At 40.2% G+C, this 24,039-nt stretch overlaps 1 protein-coding gene across 5 annotated transcripts in view; it reads left to right on the top strand.

Annotated features, from left to right (window-relative positions):
• The window catches only part of TAF1 (TATA-box binding protein associated factor 1), a 596,267-nt gene that overhangs the window by 168,184 nt on the left and 404,044 nt on the right, over window positions 1-24,039 (top strand). For all 5 annotated transcript variants that reach the window (XM_033945528.1, XM_033945529.1, XM_033945526.1 and 2 more), the window contains one exon: window positions 308-475. In XM_033945528.1, the coding sequence (XP_033801419.1) occupies window positions 308-475 (168 nt within the window). The remainder of the gene's footprint in view (window positions 1-307; window positions 476-24,039) is intronic.

Here is a 24,039-nt window from a genome sequence, read left to right as displayed (position 1 = left end):
TAAGTCAGAGACAGTCGCCATTGTACTGGGTAGTAACCTATTATGCCAAAGACTGCTCAGCATAACCTTAATGTGCCAGTGAGCATATGACCGTAGAAACTAACTTCATTTAAGGAGATCAGTATTGTGATGGGAAAACTGAAATATTATTTTGTGGTAAAGACAGAACTAGTGTTTTCTTATCTGTCTTGTAACAGAAATGAAACATTCATAGTGCTTAGAACCCTTGAACAAAAGGGAAGTGAACAGTATTGCACTTTTATTTATTTATTGGAATTTTTTATATGTCTCTTTTATATATCTTTAGCATCCGTGGAAGATGACAAGCCTTGGTTCTCCATTTTTCCTATTGACAATGAGGAGCTAGTGTATGGACGTTGGGAAGACAATATCATCTGGAATGACCAAGCTATGGACCAATTACTGGACCCTCCTATTTTGACTTTGGACCCCAATGATGAGAACATTATCCTGGGTATGTTACAAATAACAGTCTGACAGAGAAGGCCTCTGTTGGTGAGAGTGGGGGAAAAGAAAGGTCTAATATAATTGGTCTCTGTTGGAATGCCAGCTCTGGAAATGGAGGGTTGAGGAAGAGATAAAAAAGTTAAATGTTGGAGAAAGTAATAGGCTTAGGGAATGGACAATAAAGGGAAAGGGACTGCCTTTCTGTGGTGACAAAGTGATTTACATATCTCAGATAAGAAAATACAGGAAGATCCTTTTTAAATTTATTTTTTTATATCATTTACATAAAAATGGTATCTTGAATGAACAGAAACAAAAAAAGAAATTGAAAATAAATTTAGAGGAACCATTAGTCCACAGTAATAACTGAGGCAATAAGAAATCATCTAGACACTCAACACTTTCTCTAAGTAAATGAAACAAAAAAGAGATAGCAAAGGATTCCAGTTTCAGCAGTCAGTGAATCATCCATTATGACCCTCCACTCTAGGTTCTTCTCTGGTAGAAGGAAATTTTATCATCAAGGTATCACCTAGGGCTAGGACCCTAGGCTTTATATTCAGGAAGTCCTTGCGCCTATTATGTTGCTTTTAAAAGATCAGAAAATATAGAAACATTAGACCCCCAAAACTGTTCATTGACATGAAATCTCAGTTTATGGTTAGATATTTTCAGGTACAGCATACAAGTGTTTTTATTATTAGAGTGAAATGGTATGGTGGCCAAGTTAGTTTACTTTCCAAAGTAATATATAAAAAATAAAACAAAAAAAAACTAAGGAAATAAGGTATACCTTTTTATTGGATTAACTGAATGCATTTTATGATGAGCTTTCGAAGGTAATCCTTCTTCAGATCAGATATAAGCAAATGTTGACAAATATATATATATGTTTTCCTTTTATATATATATATATATATATATATATATATATATATATATATATATATATATATATATATATATATATATATATATATATGGAAAACATGAAATCATTTCTGTGATGGGGTAAGCAGGAGACAGAGAGGTGACAAAGTAGTTTTAAATATCTTTGTAGTAGGGTAGAAAGCCCAGATCTTTGTTAAGATCTCTGTGGTAGGTGTCAAAATATTTCATCATTTTAATTTCAAAGGTCTAACGTTCTTGGATTGTCTTAAAAGTTCCCTTTTAGTATTCTTACCATAAAATCATTGGTGCAATGGTCAGTTTTTCCAAAAGTGTTGTCCGACAGAAGTGATAGAGACTTATAAGATCATGAAGGGCGTAGAGAGGGACAGATTCTTCACACTTTCAAAAAATAAAAGAACAAGAGGGCATCTGGAAAAGTTGAAAGGGGACAGATTCAAAACAAATGCTAGGAAGTTCTTCTTTACCCAACGTGTGGTGAACACCTGGAATGCGCTTCCAGAGAATGTAATAGGGCAGAGTACGGTACTGGGATTTAAGAAAGGATTGGACGGTTTCCTGCTGGAAAAGAGGATAGAGGGGTATAAATAGAGGATTTCTGCACAGGTCCTGGACCTGTTGGGCCGCCGCGTGAGCGGACTGCTGGGCATGATGGACCTCAGGTCTGACCCAGCAGAGGCATTGCTTATGTTCTTATGACATTCTGGTTGGTATTGCAATTTTTAATATGATATCTATGTAAGTTGATTCTGATCTTTGGCATCTGGCCTGTTTCGCCAATATAACGCCCTCTTTGCACTGAATGATGTATACCACATTAGAAGATGAGCATGTGAAGGATCCCATTTATGTTGAATGTCTTTTCCCATATGAGTGACCAATGGGATCTTTTGAGATGTACTCACACAATTTGCAGTTTACCTACTGCAAGGATGTGTGTCATTCTCTGTGGGTTTGTGTGAGAAGCTTGCTTTTTACCAATTTTTGTTTCAGATTAGGTGGCTGACGGAAGGCCAGCATGGGTGGAGCTGGGAATATTTCTTTTAGTAATTCATCTTCCTGGAGTAGTGGTTGTAGATATCCCGTAAATCTTTCTTAGTTTTTCCAGCTCTGGATTGTATGTCACTACCAAGGGGGTCCAGTCTGTGGTTTTCTTGTCCTTGTAGTGTAGTAAATTTTCTCTGGGTGTTTTAAGAGATGAGACAATATTCTTGCAGACTATTTTAAGGTTGTATCCTTTTTGTTTGAAGGATTCTGTTAAGGTCTTTAGGTCAGAACAAATGTGGTGGTATTGTGTGTATATGTGAAGGGTGAAAGCTGGAATTTATTTAAAAATGTATATACCACATACAACTATGTGGTTTACATATTACATACATACTAACCTGCTCTCCCTACGATCACCACACATTTATCACACACATAACTGGACAAACACATTTTTATCATTCCTCCCATTGTAGAGGACAAAATACTGAACCAGTATATACAAGCATTATCAGGTCATATGAGTTGTATTCAGTTCCTATCAGAATATTCCAGAAAGCTATATCATTAAATTTGAAAGGCCTTAGCATAGGAATGCATTAACGAATAATTGTGTTTTTAACATTTTCTTAAAATTAATCTTCCCAGCACAAAATCGTAAAATACCAGGCAAAGCATTCCAAAGAGTCTTGCGTTTGTTCATTTTATGCTATTTTCACATTACTGGCTATGTGACAAACTATCATGTCGCACTCTGTGTTTCTGTAGTAAACAGCAGGCTTGGACATTCATTAAGCCGAGATAAAATTCCAGCCTCCACTAGCCTCCACCCCCCCTAATGTAGTATCCTGAGATAAACTGTCACATATACCAAATTCCACAAGCCAGCTTCTGGAGAAATGGCTGCACAAATACCTTTGGGGACACATTACATTACAGATTTCTATTCCACCATTATCTTTTGGTTCAAAGCGGATTACAAAAAGAGTTATGGAAGGAAGGTTACAAAGTTATATCAGAGATCGTTTCCAAGAGAGGGTTAGGTAGGATCAGGGGTTAGGGAGAGGATGGTAAGAAGGAGTTATTCGTGGTATTAAGCTTTACTCAGGGATTTCTTGAAGAGTATAGTTTTTATTTCCTTTCTGAACATCTTGTAGTCTGGGGTTGTTATCAGTAGGTTGGAAATTTAGTTATCTAGTTTTGCTGCTTGAATGGCTAGTAGGCCGTCATATAGTTTTTTCCGTTTTACTATTTTGATTGGGGGGGTATGTGAATGGGGTGTGTGTTTTTCCATGCCTGGGAGAGGTAGTTTGGATGAAGCGGTTGTTTAGGTAGATTGGGCTGTCTCCTTTTATAGTTTTAAATAGTATACAGTAGAATTTAAATTGTATTCTTTCCTGGATTGGAAGCCAATGTGAATCGATGTATGCCTCAGTAATGTGGTCATGTTTCTTCAATGAGTAGACGAGTCTCAGAGCTGTATTTTGAATTGTTTATAGTTGTTTAATCATTATTGCAGGGCAGGGGAGGTAGAGGATGTTGCAGTAGTCCAGTATACTTAGGATTAGAGATTGTACTAGGAGCTGAAATTGTGTTCTTTCGGAAATTGTGTGAATTTTCAGACATGTCTAAGGTTTCTCTTAACTGCAAAAGATTTCTGTATTGTTTTGTTTATTTGTGGTTGCATGGTGCAGCCTCTGTCAATAGTCATACCAATCTGATGAATGGTTGCAAGAATCTTAAAATGCACTTTTTGCTGTATGGGTAACCAAAGCAATTGTTTCAACACTGGAGTTATATGTGAACTCCTTGAGACGCCTGTAATTAATCTTGCAGCAGAATTAATTAACATCTGCAATGCCCTCAACTTCCCTTTTGCAAGTCTACTCTACTCAAGATTAATGCTTGCACCAAGCTACGGAAGTTAAATGCTGGCAGCATTGGTTTCAGTCTATAGAGTAATTGCAATTGCATATAACCCAGCCGAATCATTTTCAATATTTGATCTTCCATTGTCAGACAACTATCTAAACATACTCCTAGAATAGTCATCTCTTTTTTACTAGTAATCTCTCCCCCATCACAACCACACTTTCCATCTCAGAGTTGTCTCTTTGGCTTTTCACCACCATTACCTCAGTTTTGTTAATGTTTAATTTCAAGTCATGCTCATCCATCCAATTCACAATTGTTTGTGCTAAAGATATCACTTATTGGGAAATCAGCATATATTCTGTATTGCACTCCCATCTCCTGGAACTTCATCTTTTAACTTTAACAATTCTTGACACAGTTTCCCTGCTCCTCACCTGTAAAGCTCTTTCTTTTAAATAGGATGTAAACCATTGTAAAACATCCCCTGCTAATCCCAACTGTTTCATTTTCAACAGCATAGTATCCAAGTTTACTGTGTCAAATGCGCCAGATACATCAAGTGATATCATGAGATATTTATTCCTATAATCAATCCCTTCCCTCAAAACCTCCAACATTGAGAGCAGTAACAATTCCACGCTATGTGCATGGCGAAATCCAAATTGAAACTCAAGCCAGTTTTTTTGTAAAATGTAATCATTTAATTGATTCAACACTACTTTCTCAATTACCTTCCCCAAAAAAGGAACAACAGAAATATGGTGAAAATTTTAAAAATCTTCAACATCTGATCCCTTTTTCTTTAACACCGGAGTTACTGTCGATTCCTTGCACACCATAGGTAATTCTCCTCCTACCAAAGATTTGTTGACAAATGAAAAAACAAATTGTGAAGGTAGCTGCATCTGTTTGTAGATTTCTTGTCTATAGATGTTTGTATGTAACCAATGTAGATTTTTTTTTTTTTAGTTTAAGTTTTTTATTGATTTTTTTTCATTTAACAACAAGTGTCATAAATTTTCATTCAATTATCTTAATGATTTTTTAATTAGATATACCTGTTGTCATATATTTTCTAATGGTGCTTATGATATCTTTTTAAATATAACCACACCTACCACAGCACCATATTCTAGTGTATTTCTGTCAGTGGACACATCCAAAGAGTTTTTCAAAAAGCCAGTCAGGTTCAAACTCTCCAACTTCCCTCTCTTTTGGTTTAGAACAGTGTTTTTCAACCTTTTTACAGCTATGGACCAGCAGAAATAAAATAATTATTCTGTGGACTGGCATCGGTCTGTGGACCGGCGGTTGAAGAACACTGGGTTAAGTCATACCCCAGACCCCGCCCCCATAATAGTACTAATTGTAACGCCATTTTTTCCATTCATTTTTCGAAGATACACAATATAATCTTTTTAACAACACATAATGGTTAAGCACAAAATTAAACTACACAAAGCACACTGACAGCAGATGTAAATTCTCAAAATTGACATAATTCAATCAGTAAATTCAAAATTAAAATCATTCCCCCCTACCTTTGTTGTCTCCCTCCATCCATGCTATGCCTTACCTTCTGGCCTGCTCCCGCCTGGTCATTTTATGCCGCCCCGATATTATCTTCAGGCCGGCTCCCTCTTCCTCACTGATGCAGTGCACAAAGCAACGTCGGAGAGAAGGCTTCCGGTTCAGGCGCAGGACGCGCGTAGGAGCCACTGCCCGTGGCTTTGTGCACTGAATCAGTGAGGAAGAGGGAGCTGGCTTGAAGATAACGCTGCATCGATCGCACCGTGGACCGGCGGTTGAAGAACACTGTTTGGGCCTGATGCACTAAGTAAACCGACCATGTACCGATCAGTTTGCGACCCCTTTGTGACCCGATTTTCCTCCGACCTGATTCACTAACCTCTGTGCCGATCCGATTCTGATCCATGCATGCAAATGAGGGGAAACAGCATGCAAAGAAGGAAGGGCTGCGATTCACTAACAAAAAGCAGGCACACCGACAGGGCTGGCCGGTCCAAAAACAAGCAACTCCTGAGGACCAGACGCTTGTACAAAAACCCTCTCAGCCCCGATTCTCCTGCCTTTTGCCACCCTACTCAGCCCTGATTCTCCTGCCTTTTACCACCCTGCTCAGCCCCGATTCTCCTGCCTTTTGCCGCCCTGTTAAGCCCTGATTCTCCTGCCTTTTGCCGCCCTGCTCAGCCCTGTTTCTCCTGCCTTTTGCCGCCCTGTTTAGTCCTGTTTCTCCTGCCTTTTACCGCCCCTATACACTCCTACTCTGCCTCCCTTCCCAGCAGCGCAAGCCTGTGGTTTTAACCCGCTTTAAATCCGCGATTAAAACCACAGGCTCGCGAGTAAACAAGTAAAAAAAATTAATAAAAAAGCACAGACTGCAAATGCATGAGCAGACCATCTACAGGCAAAGTAAGTGGTCTGCGTATGCATCGGAATCGCTCTCCAGCGATCCGTGTCGTCGGGTGGGGGGCGTGCCTCTGATCGCCCCCATTTGCATGCAGAGGGTTGGTGAATTGGTCGGCCTGCCTCGGATCACCCACGGATCGGACACGGATCATCAGGTTAGTGAATCTAGGCCAGAGTCTTGATCATGGTTTTTAAAATCTTATGGGGTGTAGCCCTAGGATATTTCTCAGACAATACTGCAAATTTACAGTCCTAATTGTTATCCAAATCTACACAAAATGTTATCCAAATCTACACAAAATATATTGGTAGAAATTCCTTCTTAAACAATATTAATCATCATCAACCAGGGAAAGCACTTTGAAAGATTTAGTCCCCCATCCCCACAAAATTTGGAATTGGACTTTAGGGTACTGATGCACATGCCCCTTAGTCCTAGTATTTTTGGAAAGAGTAAACAAGTGATTCACATCTACCCATTCCACTCCACTCAGTATGTTATAGTCCTCTATCATATTTCCCCTGAGCCATCTCTTCTCCAAGCTGCTTTAGCCTTTCCTCATAGGAGTCATCCCATCCTCTTTACTCTTTTTGTCACCCTTCTTTGTATCTTTTCTAATTCTGCTATATCTTTTTGAGATGCAGTAACCAGAACTGGCCATAGCATTTGAGGTGCAGTCGCACCATGGAGTGATATAAAGGTATTATAATGTTCTCACATTTATTTTTCATTCCTTTGGTCTCCTAACAATGTTAGCCAGCTCGAGCCCCTTCAGGTGATAGACGTGAGCTCGAAATGCCCAAATTCAGTTAAAACACTAAACTAAACTTGACCTTAAAGCAAGGGAATTAAGAGTTCTAAACCAATGTTCTTCAACCACCGGTCCATGGACCGGTGCTGGTCCATAGATTTTGATTTTTACGCAATATCATATATTTCAATGCGTATTACATGTTTCCAATACATAAAAAGAGAGCAGGGTGGACAAAATAAAATAAGATAAGACATTACATACAAATCATTTTGTTCTATTACAAATTAGTACAAACTGGTACAAATGGGAAGAAATACAATTTATAAAAAAAAGAAACATGTAAGGTTTGAACACAAAGGATGGGATCATTTAACCAGGATAACATAGAAACATGATGGCAGATAAAGGACAAATGGCTCATCTAGTCTGGCCATCCACAGTAACCATTATCTCTTCCTCTCTCTAAGAGATCCCACGTGCCTATCCCAAGCTCTCTTGAATTCAGACACAGTCTCTGTCTCCACTACCTCCTCCAGAAGACTGTTCCACGCATCTACCACCCTTTCTGTAAAAAAGTATTTCTTTAGATCAGTGTTTCTCAACTCGGTCCTGGAGTACCTCCTTGCCAGTCAGGTTTTCAATATATCCACAATGAATATGCATGAAAGAAATTTACTGTATTTTTTTGCTCCATAAGATGCAATTTTCCACCCCCCCCAAAAAAAATTGGTGGAAATAAGGGTATGTCTTATGGAGCAAATACCCAAACCACCCCCACCCCCCGGTTACCTTATTTTAATTCTGGTGCTCTCCCTCGCTGGATACGGCTGCCTCTCTAGCGGCAAACTGGCACACAAGGCTGCCTGCGTGGTCGGCTGACTCCTCTTCCCTTCTCTAGCGGAAGAGCAGTGCCAAAGGCTGCCTGCCTGGTCCCTCACCGCTTCCATTCTTGCGGGAAGCGGTGCGTGACCAGGCAGGCAGCCTTGTGCGCTGCTCTGCCGCTAGAGAGGCAGCTAGAGACAGCAATTCCTGCTTCCCACACGAACAGCAGCATGCCCGTGGGCTGGGCGCGAGCAGCAGCCATTGAAACCGGAAGCCGCTGAGGGTCCCAGCATGGTGGCATGGCCCTGACAGAGCGAGCGGCTATGGTAACACAGCAGTGGCAGCGGGTTCTGAGCTTCCACTCTCCTCCTTCCCCCCCCATGGGCCTCAGCCGCCTCCACTGCCACTCCTTTGCATTCTCATCAGCCCCCGCGTTAGACGGAACATGTCTAACCAGGGCTCCAGGAGGAATGGGCCCATCAAGCTGCGCCTGACAGTAAGTACTATGTGCACAAAACTTGATGAAAAAAGATTTTTTTCCGGCTTCCTGATCCATTTGCCAAGGTGGTTGTTGATGGATCAGGGCAGTGCCATTCTATAGACACTGTGAAGAATACACTTGACCCAAAGTGGAACCAGCATTATGACTTATATATTGGAAAATTGGATTCAATAACGATCAGTATATGGAATCACAAAAAAAATTAATAAGGAACAGGGTGCTGGATTTCTGGGGTGTGTTAGACTTCTGTTTAATGCAATCAACTGCCTCAAAGACACTGAATATCAGAGGTTGGATGTATACAAACTTGGGCCAAATGACAATGATAGAGTACGAGGACAAATAGTAGTAAGTTTTCATTCCAGAGATCAAATAGGCACAGGAGGACAAGTTGTGGACTGTAGTCATTTATTTGATAATGATTTACTAGATGGCTGGAGGAATGGAGAACTGCCTCTGGAAGAATCCAGTATTTAAATCATATTGCACGAGTAACTCAGTGGAAACGACTGACCCAACCGGCTTCTTATGATTTTATGCCTGCTAGCCACTAGGCCTGCCTGCCCTGTCCCTACCTGTCTGCCAGCCACTAGATCATCAGAGGGGGGACAGAGTTCAGAGCTTGGCAAGGAGTGTGGGGTTGGGTGCAGAGCTTGGCAGGGAGAATTAGGATCAGAATGTTTTTTTTCTTATTTTCCTCCACTAAATCTAGGGTGCGTCTTATGGTCAGGTGCATTTTATGGAGCGAAAAATACGGTACATATAATGGAGGCAGTGTATGCAAATCAGGTTTATGCAAATTCAGTGTGGATAACCAGGAAACCTGACTGGCAAGGAGGTACTCCAGGACCACTGCTTTAGATTACTCCTGAGCCTATTACCTCTTAACTTCATCCTATGCCCTCTCATTCCAGAGCTTCCTTTCAAATGAAAGAGACATTTATGCCATGTAGGTATTTTAATGTGTCTATCCTATAGTAAGTGAATGCAGTTTACAGAATTATATGGCGCAGGACCTGCTTACATTGGAAAGTTGGTCCTCAACCTGGCAACTAGGCTTCAATGCTAAGAAATGTAAGGTCATGTACCTCGGAAGCGGAAATCCATGCAGGACATACTTCTTGAACGGAGAAACTTTAACAAGGACTTCAGCAGAACGAGATTTAGGAGTAATCATCAGTGCAGACATGAAAACTGCCAATCAAGTGGAGAAGGCTTCATCTAAGGCAAGGCAGATATTGGGTTGTATCAATAGAAGTTTCGTCAGCCGAAAGCCTGAAGTCATAATGCCGTTGTACAGGGCCATGGTGAGACCTCATCTGGAGTACTATGTGCAATTCTGGAGGCCACATTACAGTAAAGATGTGCGCAGAATTGAATCGGTTCAACGGACGGCCACCAGGATGATCTCGGGGCTTAAGGGTCTCTCGTACGAAGAGAGACTGAACAAATTGCAGCTCTACACTCTTGAGGAACGTAGGAAGAGGGGAGACATGCATATGGAAAAGGAGAGCAAAGAGTGAAAAACACAGAGGACTTTAATAGATGGCTCAGAGCCTGGTGTCATCAAGAAGGCTTCAGGTACATAGGAGGATGGGGAAATACATGGAAGGACAAGAAGCTATATTGCACTGATGGGCTACATATTACTACAGCAGGAAAAAGAAACCTTGCAGAGAAATTTAGACAATATTTTTCTAGGCATTAAAACTAGAAGGTGGGGGTGGTGTATGTACGAAGGACAATTATAGAGACCACCCCCGGCAAAAGAAAAGATGTGATAGTAGTAAAGGCTGCAACATAAGCAATATCAGCAACTCATTTCTTAGTATTGCAATGGAAAGTGAAACGACACAAAAATCCATACAAAAAAGGAGATTATCGCTGAAAAATAGCTGGAAAGCGATGACCACAAATGCTCGCAGTCTAAGCAACAAAGTTCATGATTTGCAAGCCCTGATATTAGAGGCAGATCTAGATATTGTTGCTATCACAGAGACATGGTTCAGTGAATCACATGGATGGGATGCAAACATACCGGGATATAATCTTTTTAGGAAGGACAGAGATGGTCATAAAGGTGGAGGAGTAGCTCTCTATGTAAAGATCAATATCCAAGCGACCGAAATGCAAGGGACCTGGGGAGAGGAAGAAGCGATATGGATTGCTCTGAAAAGAGAAGATGGAACTTCTATCTACGTGGGTGTAGTCTACAGACCTCCGACTCAATCGCAGCAAATTGATAACGATCTGATTGTGGATATCCAAAAGTTTGGAAGGAAAGAGGAGGTTCTGCTGTTGGGAGATTTCAACCTGCCGGATGCGGACTGGAATGTTCCGTCTGCGGAATCGGAAAGAAGTAGGGAGATTGTGGATGCCTTTCAAGAGGCTCTGCTCAGACAAATGGTGAAGGAACCCACAAGGGAAAAAGCGATATTGGATCTGGTCCTCACAAATGGAGAGAGTATCTCTAAAGTTCGAGTGGGTGCTCACCTGGGTAGTAGCGATCATCAAACGGTTTGGTTTGATATAACGGCTAAAGTTGAGAGCGGCCGCACGATACTTAAAGTCCTAGATTTCAAACGTACGGACTTTAATGCAATGGGAAAGTACCTGAAGAAAGAGCTGTTAGGATGGGAGGACATAAGAGAAGTGGAAAGACAGTGGTCTAAGCTGAAAGGAGTGATAAAAATGGCTACGGACCTTTATGTGAAGAAAATCAATAAAAACAAGAGAAAAAGGAAGCCGGTATGGTTCTCCAACCTAGTGGCTGAGAAAATAAAGGCGAAAGAGTTGGCGTTCATGAAATATAAAAAAACCCAAGAAGAGGAGAGCAGAAAGGACTACAGGGTGAAACTGAAAGAAGCCAAGAGAGAGATATGTTTGGCGAAGGCACAGGCGGAAGAACAAATGGCTAAAAATGTAAAAAAGGGAGATAAAAATTTTTTCAGATATATTAGTGAAAGGAGGAAGATAAAAAATGGAATTGCTAGGCTAAAAGATGCTGGGAACAAATATGTGGAGAGTGATGAGGAGAAAGCAAATATGCTAAACAAATACTTCTGTTCTGTGTTCACAGAAGAAAATCCTGGAGAAGGACCGAGATTGTCTGGCAAAGTTACACGAGAAAATGGAGTAGATTCTGCGCCGTTCACGGAGGAGGGTGTTTATGAGCAACTTGAAAAACTGAAGGTGGACAAAGCGATGGGACCAGACGGGATCCATCCCAGGATACTAAGGGAGCTCAGAGAGGTTCTGGCGAGTCCTATTAAAGACTTGTTCAACAAATCTCTGGAGACGGGAGTGATTCCTGGGGATTGGAGGAGAGCGGATGTGGTCCCTATTCATAAAAGTGGTCACAGGGATGAAGCAGGAAACTACAGGCCGGTGAGCCTCACTTCAGTTGTTGGAAAAATAATGGAAGTGTTGCTGAAAGAAAGGATAGTGTATTTACTTGAATCTAATGGGTTACAGGATCCGAGGCAACATGGCTTTACAAAAGGTAAATCGTGCCAAACGAACCTGATTTAATTTTTTGATTGGGTGACCAGAGAGCTGGATCGAGGACATATGCTAGATGTAATTTACTTGGATTTCAGCAAAGCCTTTGATACAGTTCCTCATAGGAGGCTGTTGAACAAACTTGAAGGGCTGAAGTTAGGACCCAAAGTGGTGAACTGGGTCAGAAACTGGCTGTCGGACAGACGCCAGAGAGTGGTGGTTAATGGAAGTCGCTCGAAGGAAGGAAAGGTGACTAGTGGAGTCCCTCAGGGTTCGGTGCTGGGGCCAATCCTGTTCAATATGTATGTAAGTGACATTGCTGAAGGGTTAGAAGGAAAAGTGTGCCTTTTTGCAGATTATACCAAGATTTGTAACAGAGTAGACACCGAAGAGGGAGTGGAAAATATGAAAAAGGATCTGCAAAAGTTAGAGGAATGGTCTAATGCCTGGCAACTAAAATTCAATGCAAAGAAATGCAGAGTAATGCATTTGGGGATTAATAATAGGAAGGAACCGTATATGCTGGGAGGAGAGAAGCTGATATGCACGGACGGGGAGAGGGACCTTGGGGTGATAGTGTCTGAAGATCTAAAGGCGAAAAAACAGTGTGACAAGGCAGTGGCTGCTGCCAGAAGGATTCTGGGCTGTATAAAGAGAGGCGTAGTCAGTAGAAGGAAGAAGGTGTTGATGCCCCTGTACAGGTCATTGGTGAGGCCCCACTTGGAGTATTGTGTTCAGTTTTGGAGACCGTATCTGGCGAAAGATGTAGGAAGACTTGAGGCGGTCCAGAGGAGGGCGACGAAAATTATAGGAGGCTTGCGCCAGAAGACGTATGAGGAGAGACTGGAAGCCCTGAATATGTATACCCTAGAGGAAAGGAGAGACAGGGGAGATATGATTCAGACGTTCAAATACTTAAAGGGTATTAACATAGAACAAAATATTTTCCAGAGAAAGGAAAATGGTAAAACCAGAGGACATAATTTGAGGTTGAGGGGTGGTAGATTCAGGGGCAATGTTAGGAAATTCTACTTTACGGAGAGGGTGGTGGATGCCTGGAATGCGCTCCCAAGAGAGGTGGTGGAGAGTAAAACTGTGACTGAGTTCAAAGAAGCGTGGGATGAACACAGAAGATTTAGAATCAGAAAATAATATTAAAGATTGAACTAGGCCAGTTACTGGGCAGACTTGTACGGTCTGTGTCTGTGTATGGCCGTTTGGAGGAGGATGGGCAGGGGAGGGCTTCAATGGCTGGGAGGGTGTAGATGGGCTGGAGTAAGTCTTAACAGAGATTTCGGCAGTTGGAACCCAAGCATAGTACCGGGTAAAGCTTTGGATTCTCGCCCAGAAATAGCTAAGAAGAAAAAAAAAAAAATTTAAATTGAATCAGGTTGGGCAGACTGGATGGACCATTCGGGTCTTTATCTGCCGTCATCTACTATGTTACTATATTACTATGAAACATTTAAGTACCTCACGGGACGTGTCGAAGTGGAAGATGATATTTTCTTTCTCAAGGGACCCTCGGCCACAAGAGGGCACCCGCTCAAACTCAGGGGCGGAAAATTTCATGGCGACACCAGAAAGTATTTCTTCACAGAGAGAGTGGTTGATCATTGGAACAAGCTTCCAGTGCAGGTGATCGAGGCAGACAGCGTGCCAGACTTTAAGAATAAATGGGATACCCATGTGGGATCCCTACGAGGGTCAAGATAAGGAAATTGGGTCATTAGGGCATAGACAGGGGGTGGGTAAGCAGAGTGGGCAGACTTGATGGGCTGTAGCCCTTTTCTGCCGTCATCTTCTATGTTTCTATGTTTCTATCCTATCTCCCCTCTCCTGCCTTTCCTCCAAAGTATACATATTGAGATCTTTAAGTCTGTCCCCATACGCCTTAAGATAAAGACCATGCACCATTTTAGTAGCCTTCCTCTTGTGCCGCCAGCTGTTGCACACACTTCTGGATGGCTGGATGGACATGTGGTTACTCATTCCCTTGAACCTCCAAATTATAGTCAGAACGGTCCAAGGCTTAAATTCAGCAATTTCTTTATTTGATCCAAGGCTTAAATTCAGCAATTTCTTTATTTCTCTTGCCACAAAAAAAACTGAACTTGACCACAAACAGTGCTGTGGGGAGTGCCCACAATCATTTACAGTTCAAAATAATCATCTTAAGCTTCAAACAGGACAAAATAATCACTTTGAAACTCAGTTTGTGAAAAAAAAAATCCCTTTGTCTCTAGGGCAAACTGGAACAGCTTAGCAGAGGTCTTTCCCTTCTCTCTGCTAAAAGCAGGGCTTTACCAATCACTCTCTCAGGTCTCTTCCCGGGACAGGCATTAGTGCTTATCATTCAAAACAAACAAAACTAAAATCTTCACTGCCTAACTCCTTAGGCTTTGTGCACAGCACTAGTCCTTAATGGCTTTATCAGATAAAGATTCAGGTTAGAGCAAACTCAGTAATCACACAGCTGGAACATTTCCCCTCAGTGCTTCTATCCCATCCCCCACTCTAAGTACGAGCCCCAGCAAGTCTTCACAGTACCCAAACAGTAGCCAGTTCACTTTCAAAGTTGAAAGAAAAAACATTTACAGTTTCTGTAGTTCCCAACCTTTTTGCTTGGCTAACAGCACCTCCATGGCTACTTCCTCTCCAACCCCATTCTGGGGATTGCTTGCCCACTCGGGAGTAACTTCTTGGGCTGGAGCTATTCTAATGAGAACTCCCCATTATTCTCAGTAGCATCCAGCATTTCCAATTCTTTATTCATTTTATATCTCATTACAAGTATACAATAAACATTCAATATTCATACAATTCACTTGTATAATTCATATAATATTACATCCTATATTATCCCCCCTCCCCCTCCCCTTCCACACATATAAACATTTTAGTTGACTCTCACACATTATACCCTCCCAATCCCATATCATATTATTCTTCTATAAAAAGGTGTCTAATCATTCGAATATTCAATCAATGGCCCCCCAATTTTTTTAAACTTATTATAATTTCCTTTTTGCATAGCAAGAATTCGTTCCATTTTATAAATATAACATATAGAATTCCACCAAAAAGTATAGTTAAGTCTTGTATAATCTTTCCAATTTCTAGTTATATTCTGAATTGCAACCCCTGTCATAATCATTAGCAATTTATTATTATTTGCTGAAATTTGTCTCTTTGCTCTCATCATTGTTCCAAACAAAATTGTATCATATGACAGAGCAACTGGATTTTCTAGAAAAGAATTAATTTGAGACCAAATTGACTTCCAGAAGGCATTTATACAAGGACAATAAAAAATTAGATGATCCAAAGTCCCTGCTTCTAGATTACAGTGCCAACATTTATTAGATCTAGAGCTATCAAACTTTTGTAAACGTACTGGAGTCAAAAAAGCTCTATGCAACAAAAAGAACCAAGTCTGTCTCATAGATGCCGACACTGTACATCTAATTCTCCAAGACCAAATTTGTGGCCATTGAGAAGCAGAAATTTGATGCTTAATCTCAATGCTCCAAATGTCTCTTAGACCCGTTTTTTGTTTTTTATTTGTAAAACCATATATCAATTTATACCACTTAGCGGCTTGGTGACCCAAGAAATCCGCCTGGAAACATAAGATTTCCAAACTATATTGAGTATCAAGATCTTTCCATTCAGGGAACCCCTCCTGAATAGCCTGTTTCAGCTGCAACCATTTAAAACTTTGTGACTTAGTAAAACCATATTTATGTTGCAGCTGTGAAAAACTAAGCAGCTTACCATTTGAAATAACATCATTTAAAGTTCTTATTCCTGCAATGATCCATTGTTTCCAGAAAATTTTATGACCGCCTATTTTAGTTTTGGAGTTTAGCCAAATGGATTGATTTAATGATTTAGAAATTGGAATAGGGGATAATTTAGTAACATATCTCAAAGTCTTCCAAGTATCAATCAAGATTCTATTCCCTTTGTATCTATTAGGCATTGGTATACTCAAAAGATGAACCAAATGTATAGGAAACATGAGTCGCCATTCTAAATACAACCAGTCTGGGACATTCTCCATGAGCTCTGGAAGGACCCAATACATACCCTGTCTTAAAATATAGGCTTGATGGTACCTATAAAAATTTGGAAAATTTACCCCCCCCCCCCTTCCACAATTGTTTTTTGCAACTTTACTAAAGCAATTCTAGGTCTTTTCCCCAACCAAACAAATTTTGTAAGAATACTTTCAACTTTTTATAAAATGACCCCTGAAAAAAAACTGGTATCATACTCATTTGATAACAAACCACAGGCAAAATCATCATCTTAATTGTTTGAACTCTCCCCCACCAAGATAAATATAAAGGATTCCATTGCTCACACATTTCCGTTACTTTTTTTAATAAAAGCTTTTCATTTTCCTTTACTGTGTCCTCAAGAGTACTCTTAATATTAATTCCTAAATATTTTAATCCATCTTCTTTCCAAACAAATGTAAATGAATCAAATAATCCTTTGGTACAATGTACATTAAATGGTAGCACTTCAGATTTACTCTAATTAATCTTGTACCCAGAAAACTTTCCAAATTTTTCAATCAAATCAAGCAAGCATGGAATAGTAGTCTCTGGTTTTCTCAAATAAAGCAGAATATCATCCGCATAAGCGGAGAGTTAATATTCCCAACTTGAAAACGGAATTCCTTGTATCTCCTTTGCCTGATTAATAGCTATCAACAAGGGTTCCAAAACAACATCAAAAAGCAAAGGAGACAAAGGACAACCTTGTCTAACCCCCCTCTGCAAACTAAATCTATCCGATAAATTATTATTAATATATAGCCTAGCACCAGGAGAGCTATACAATGTCTGAATCATTTGAATAAAACCAGCCCCTATACCAGGGGTCTGCAACCTTTAAGACACAAAGAGCCACTTGGACCCGTTTTCGAAAAGAAAAAAAAACTTGGAGCCGCAAAACCATTATAAAACAAATCTAACACTGCATATATTGTTTCTTATCTTAATGCTATATACAGGATCACTAAATTGAAAATAAAATCATTTTTCCTACCTTTGCTATTTGGTGATTTCATGAGTCTCTGGTTGCACTTTCTTCTTCTGACTGTGCATCCAATCTTTCTTCCTTTCTTTCAGCCTCCTGTATGTTTCCTCTCCTCCAGACCTCATTCTCTCCCCCAACTTTTTCTTTCTGTCTCCCTGTTCCCCCTTCTTTCTGTCTCCGTGCCCTCCCCCAAGCCACTCGGTTTGCTGCCACCGCAATCGGGGAACAGCCCCCAAGCCACCGCCGTCCCAAGCTTTCCCTGCAGAAGTGTTGCGCTGACCAGCATTCCGCTCCCTGACGTCAATTCTGACGTAGGAGAGGAAGTTCCGGGCCAACAAGGCATTTCTCCTCATTCCATCCAGCCTGAGCCCCATCTCTCCTTGATCCAGCATTTCCCTTCTGTGTCTGTCAGAATTACCATTCCACCTATTTTCCAGCATCACCCTTCTTTGTGTCCATCTCACCTATATCCCTATCTCACCACTTTTTCAGAATCTTCATTTGTCTCTGTCCTTATCTTTACGCCATGTTCACCATTTGCCCTTTCAATGTCTTTATCTCCCCCCCCCCACTTTTTCAGCATTACTTCTATGTCTCTATTTCACCTCCTCTTCATGTCCCCTCTGTATCTCTATCCTTATTCAGTAGGTCCTGCTTACCCTTTCTCTTCTTTGTGTCACTATCTCCATTTTCAGCTTTCCCCCCCCCTTTTCCTTTGTTACTGCACCCTGTAGCTAGAATCTTTCCACCCTCCCTCCACTCCGGCCCAGCCCAGTATGAAAGATTTCCTTTTGTTTCCCTCCCCTCTCTCTTTCTCTCTCTCTTCTCCTCCCTCACCCACGAGTCCTGCATCTGGCCCTCTCCCTTCTACCTGCACCTGGCAACACCCCCCTGCTCCGCGGCTCTCTTCAGCAACTCGTCAGCAGCAGTGATCAAGACAAGTTGCCGACATCGAGGCCTTCCCTCTACGAGTCCCGCCTTTGTGGAAAAAGGAAGTTGAAACAAGCGGGACTCGCAGAGGGTAGGCCCCGACGTCAGAAGCTTGTGTCGATCGCTGCTGCTGAGTTGCCGAAGAGAGCCGCGGAGCAGGGGATGTGGCCGGAAGCAGGTAGAAGGGAGAGGGAGATAGGAAGGCTGTAGATCTCCGGAGCATGACACCGACCCCGGCCAGGATGATTTCTTTTTCAGGCACCTTACAAGTCCAGCGTCGCGGCGGGAAATAGCCATGCTGAGCAGTGAGCTCAGCACTACACAGATGAAAGCCTTGCTTGCTGATTGGTCCGGCGGCACGGCGGGGCGGGGCCGCCGGACCAATCAGCAAGCAAGGCTTTCATCTGTGTATGTGCTGAGCTCACTGCTCAGCATGGCTATTTCCCGCCGCGACGCTGGACTTGTAAGGTGCATGCCTGCGTGACACACTACCGGAGCCGCAGCAAAGGTGGAAAAGAGCCGCATGCGGCTCTGGAGCCGCAGGTTGCCGACCCCCGCCCTATACCAAACCATTCTAATGCCTGATACATAAAAGACCATTCAACTCTGTCAAAGGCTTTTTCTGCATCCAAAGAAATTAAGAATGCCGGATCATGAATATCCTTTGTTAAATTTCAAGTATGAAAAGCCAGTCTAGTATTATTGGAAGAATGTCTTCTTGCAACAAATCCTGTTTGGTGAGTATCAATAATAAAAGGGAGAGCTTTAGCTAATCTTAGTGCCAAAACTTTGGCTAAAAGCTTACCATCTACATTAATTAACGAAATAGGCCTGTAGTTTGATACCAAAGTATGATCTTTGTTTGGTTTTGGTAAGACTATAATTAATAAATCTGCCATAGTACCTGATATACAACTTTTATTTAGTTGGTATTGATATAATTTTAACAAATAGGGTAACAAAGTATTTTGAAATGATTTATAGAACTCTACCGTATATCCATCACCACCTGGAGCGGATCCAACTCTAAGAGACTTCAATGCTGTTTCTAACTCTTTTGAAGATATAGGTTCTTCTAAACTTCCTTTTATATGTTCAGGAATTTGAGGTCCCTTAAGTAAACTTAAAAATTCCAATCCATCCTTTTCTCTATCTCTGTAAGATTCAGAAGAATACAAATCTTTATAAAAACTAAAAAATTGTTTTAGAATCTGATCAATTTTATTATGTGATTGTCCATTTTTATCTTTTATTACAACAATTTTTGTTCTTCTTTTCCTTGCCTTAAGATAATTTGCTAGCATCCTTCCCGCCTTATTTGAATTTCCATAGTATTGAGTTTGTTGAGAAAATAAATCATTCCTTACAAATCTAGAAGATAACTCATTATATTTAACTTTTGTTTTTAATAATAATTGCAAAGTATTCCATTCCCATCTATTAATTAACTTACTTTCCAATATTTTAATTTCCTTTTCCAAATCAACAAATTGTTTCATAAACTTTTTCCTAACATATGCTGAATATGAAATAATATTACCTCTCATGGTTGCTTTAAACGCATCCCATAAGATTTCCATATTTATATCATTAGTATCATTAATTTGGAAGAATTCAATCATTTTCATTTTAAAATCTTCAGTAAAATTTGAATCTACTACCAAAGAATTATCAAATCTCCAAACCGGCTTAGAATAATCCTTGAAATCTCCAGCCACCACTAAATTAGAAGTAGCCAGTGGTAATAAAATTTTTTGTAGACTCTTAAAAAATTCCATCTGATTCGTATTAGGAGCGTAGATGTTAAACAAGTCCAAGGTATTATTTTCCATGCTCATTTCAATATGTACCCACCTTCCTAATGGATCCATTGCTACCATTTTAAAATCAGCTGTACATTTTTTATTAATTAAAATGACCAGTCCAGCCTTTTTCCCATTTGCTGGAGCAAAAAATACTTTTGAAATCCAGCCCCCTTCCAGCTTTCTAGATTCTATTGTGGACAGATGGGTCTCTTGGATGAAATATACATCCGCTTGTTGCTTTTTAAGGAAATTTAACATTTTTTTCTTTTTAATTTGGTGATTCAGGCCATTGACATTGAGAGAATAAAACTTAGTCTCCATCGTACAGTTAACTAATATTCCAGCATTGATATTATGACTTATATAAATGAAATTGATCAGACACCCTCATTCCCATAATATCCATAAAATGAAAGAGTATTAAATATTTCCCCTCCTCAAACAAATTCTCCTTTCCCTTACTCTTAATTAACCCCCCTCCCACATCCCACCCATCCCTCCCTGCAATATGGATAAACTTGAACCATGCATAGGATTTGCAACCACATCCCCCCCAGGCATTTATATATTATCTTCCCTTTATAAATGTACTTTATTCAATCTTATATCTTAACCTCATTCCATATTTTAAATATTAACATGACCTTGCAATTCATTTTAATCATATATCTTTATGTATCCCACTTTTCTAAATGACCATATAATCCTCCTAAAACTCCCATATATTAAATATTCATATGATACATACTAATCATAGAACTATTACTAATTCTTTATTTAAACTGCTCAACTATTATCGCTCAATTTAATTAAGTTTTTATTCTATCCATTCTATTTAAAATTAAATCATTTGTTGTAAACCTCTTCTGAAATAAACATTTTAAACTCCTCATGTCTTCTGTAAAAACTTTCTTTAAATTCAATTCACATTCTTCCCATCTCCTTTAACTTATTTATAAATGTGCTCTTATAAATATATTTATATTTAGAATTCTAAACCAATGCATTCCATTCATATTTCCCCACATATAAAAGTAAATAAAATAATTATTCCCTTTTCATATACCATTAACATTCCATCCAGTCTATTTCATCTTTCCTCTTCTAATCCATTCTTATTAAATATGTTCTTTTCTTTCTATACCTCTTCTCTCCTTACATATTCATTGGTTCAGAGTTATTTAAAAAGTCTTTCAATTTTACTGGATCCTCAAAATACAGTGATTTACTCCCATAGGATATCCTCAATTTGCAGGGAAGTATAATCCATACTTGTAACCTTTTTCTTTTAGCTGTGGTCTTAACTGAAGAAATTGCTGCCTCAATGTTGCTGTGTTCTTTGCGAAGTCAGGCAAAAATAATAACTTTGAGCCTTTATAAGTCAAATTTCTGTCTGCTTTTGCCAACTTCAGTATCTCAAAGGCTTGCTGAAACCTTAACAGTTTAAAGATAAGCAGTCTGGGCTTTGACTTGTTTTCTGACCGTTGGAATGGAATTCTGTGTGCCCTTTCAATTTCAATAGGTTGTTTTGAGTTCAGCTGAAATAACTTTGGCAACAAGGACTCCAGAAACTTTATAGGATTATCTCCTTCTAAATTTTCCGCCAGCCCAATGATTTTTATGTTCTTCCGACGTCCACGATTCTCATAGTTTTCCAGTTGTTTTTGCATCTCTGAAATGATTTTGCTTTCAGATTTGAATTGAACCGCTGTTAGCTCCATCTGTTCCATCTTCTTTTCCAGCGTTGTTACTCTCTGATTTGCCATTTCCAGCTGCTTATTTATACTGACCACCTCTTCCTTGACTTCTTGAATATACTCTGTGTTTTTTTATAGCATTTTTTGTATATTGTCCAATGCTGCCATCACTTCTTTTTTATCAATTTCATCTTCATCCGGGAGTGCAGTCTTTGCCGGCGTCACATGATCATGTTTGACGCGCTTCGCCGTGCCCACAAATGCTGTTTCAATTTTAGTCTGTCTTGAAGTCGCCATCTTCCGACCTTTTATCAATCTTTTCCGATATAAGAAAACTTTTATTTTCAACGTTATTATCTCAAAAATATCACCTGGGGGAGCAGAGCAACGCGATTAAGCTTCCATCTTGTGCGCGCTCCAAGCCACGCCCCCCAACATCTAGCATTTCTATGTCTGACTTCACCTGAAAGCTGGAGCTTTCCTATAAGTCCTCCCTCTGGCAAGCCTGCTGCTTGGGTTTGGGTTCCTCTCTCCTGTCTCTCTCCACTCTCCTCTCTCTCTCCTCTCTGTGTAGCGGGGCACACCCTGATAAGGCTTGTTTTTCCTCACAGGTGCTTCCTCTATGTATTTAGTATGGTCATTAATCTCCAGGGATCCTGGTGTTGATTTTTGCATTACGTCTCATGCGGAGCTCCTATGATTTTGTATTTTTGGACTGTTTAACTTTTCCATGTATCTTCCACCCTCGCCAACTCTTTCGCCTTTATTTTCTCCGCCACTAGTTTGGAGAACCATATCGGCTTCCTTTTTCGCTTGTTTTTATTGATTTTCTTCACATAAAGGTCCATAGCCATTTTTTTAAATTATTATTTTATTTTAGAAATTTTTACATTATTTAACAAGCATATCATCTTGTACAGAAAATGCAATTAAAAAAACATAATATTGAACATAACATTAAAATTACTTTCTATCCCAAAAAAATAATTCTCAACTTAATCACACACTAGTCCTCAAAATTAGGATCCAAAACTTAAGAAACGGAGTGATTTAAAGGTACAAAATAACAACCAAACGAAATCACATTATCTGATACTGAAAAGGAGCTAATTATTCCTTGGACGCTGATTTTTCTCCATTCCCAAGGTGCTTCGTGGAGAGGAAGACTATCAAATGAGCTGGTTCAAAAAACACATATTTCAAAGTATGATACCTTACTACACATTTACAAGGATATCTAAGGAAAAATAAACCCCCAATCTGGGTCACACCAGGTTTCAACATTAGAAATTTCCTTCTTCTCTTTTGAGTCTCTTTAGAGACATCCGGGAAAATTTGAATATGGAAACCCAGGAAGTCTCTGGTTCTAGTTTGAGGATTCAGTCTTTATCTGGAGCCAGAGCTACAGTCAGTAAGAGAGCGGCTGAAATAGCCACCTCTCTGTCCGACTGTTCTAATAAAGCAGAAACGTCCAGAGAACTTTCCTGGGGTTTTCCAATTACATCTTTCTTCTGAACATCCTGAGTCTTTATAGGTAAATAATACACTCTTGTCAATGGTGGTAATGAGTTCTCAGGAATTTTAAGTATTTCCAGAAAGTAACGCTTTATCATGTCTCTTGGGGAAATTGATGAGACCTTTGGAAAATTAATTAAACGTAAATTAATAATCCGGGAGTTGTTTTCAAGTACTTCCAATTTTCTCCTCATTATCAAGTTATCTTTTACCAATAAATCATGATTACTTTTTATCATTTTTATGTCCTTCTTATCTTCTTGGGTATCAGATTTCAATATTTCTATATCTTCTTTCAAATTCTTAATAACTTCTTTCTGGTCTTTAAGTTCTTTATCTAAGTTTTTAATTTAAGGATTCAGAGAATTACCCAAAGCCATAACTAACTCCCAGAGCGAGTCTAAAGTGACTTCTGGGGGCTTAACAGGAACAAAAGGAATTATTGGTGTAGTTAAAGATAGTTCAGATGTCTGGTTTACCTCTTCAGTGCCCTGTTCCTCCATAGCACGAGTTGTCCCAGTCGCTGGTTTCTCCAGAGGGAGCAAGTCCCTCTGAGTTGTCTCCTGCAGCAAGCCCTCCGACATACTGGCCTCTCGAGAGAAGAACACTGTCTCATCTGATGTGCTCTCCTCTCGCGGTGAGCTAGCTCCCAGCGGCAACGGCTGGAGGGGAGGAGTCCTGACGTCGGGGCTCAGTGTCACGTCTAGCCCATGGGATATAGTCGAAGCACTCCTCTCTATCGACGTTTCCAGCGGGCGATTCCCCGAACCGGCTTGCTCGTTTTGAAGGCA

The sequence above is a fragment of the Geotrypetes seraphini genome, chromosome 5, assembly GCF_902459505.1.
Source record: "Geotrypetes seraphini chromosome 5, aGeoSer1.1, whole genome shotgun sequence".
Lineage (NCBI taxonomy): Eukaryota > Metazoa > Chordata > Amphibia > Gymnophiona > Dermophiidae > Geotrypetes > Geotrypetes seraphini.
This window is presented reverse-complemented; position numbering and strand designations above follow the sequence as displayed.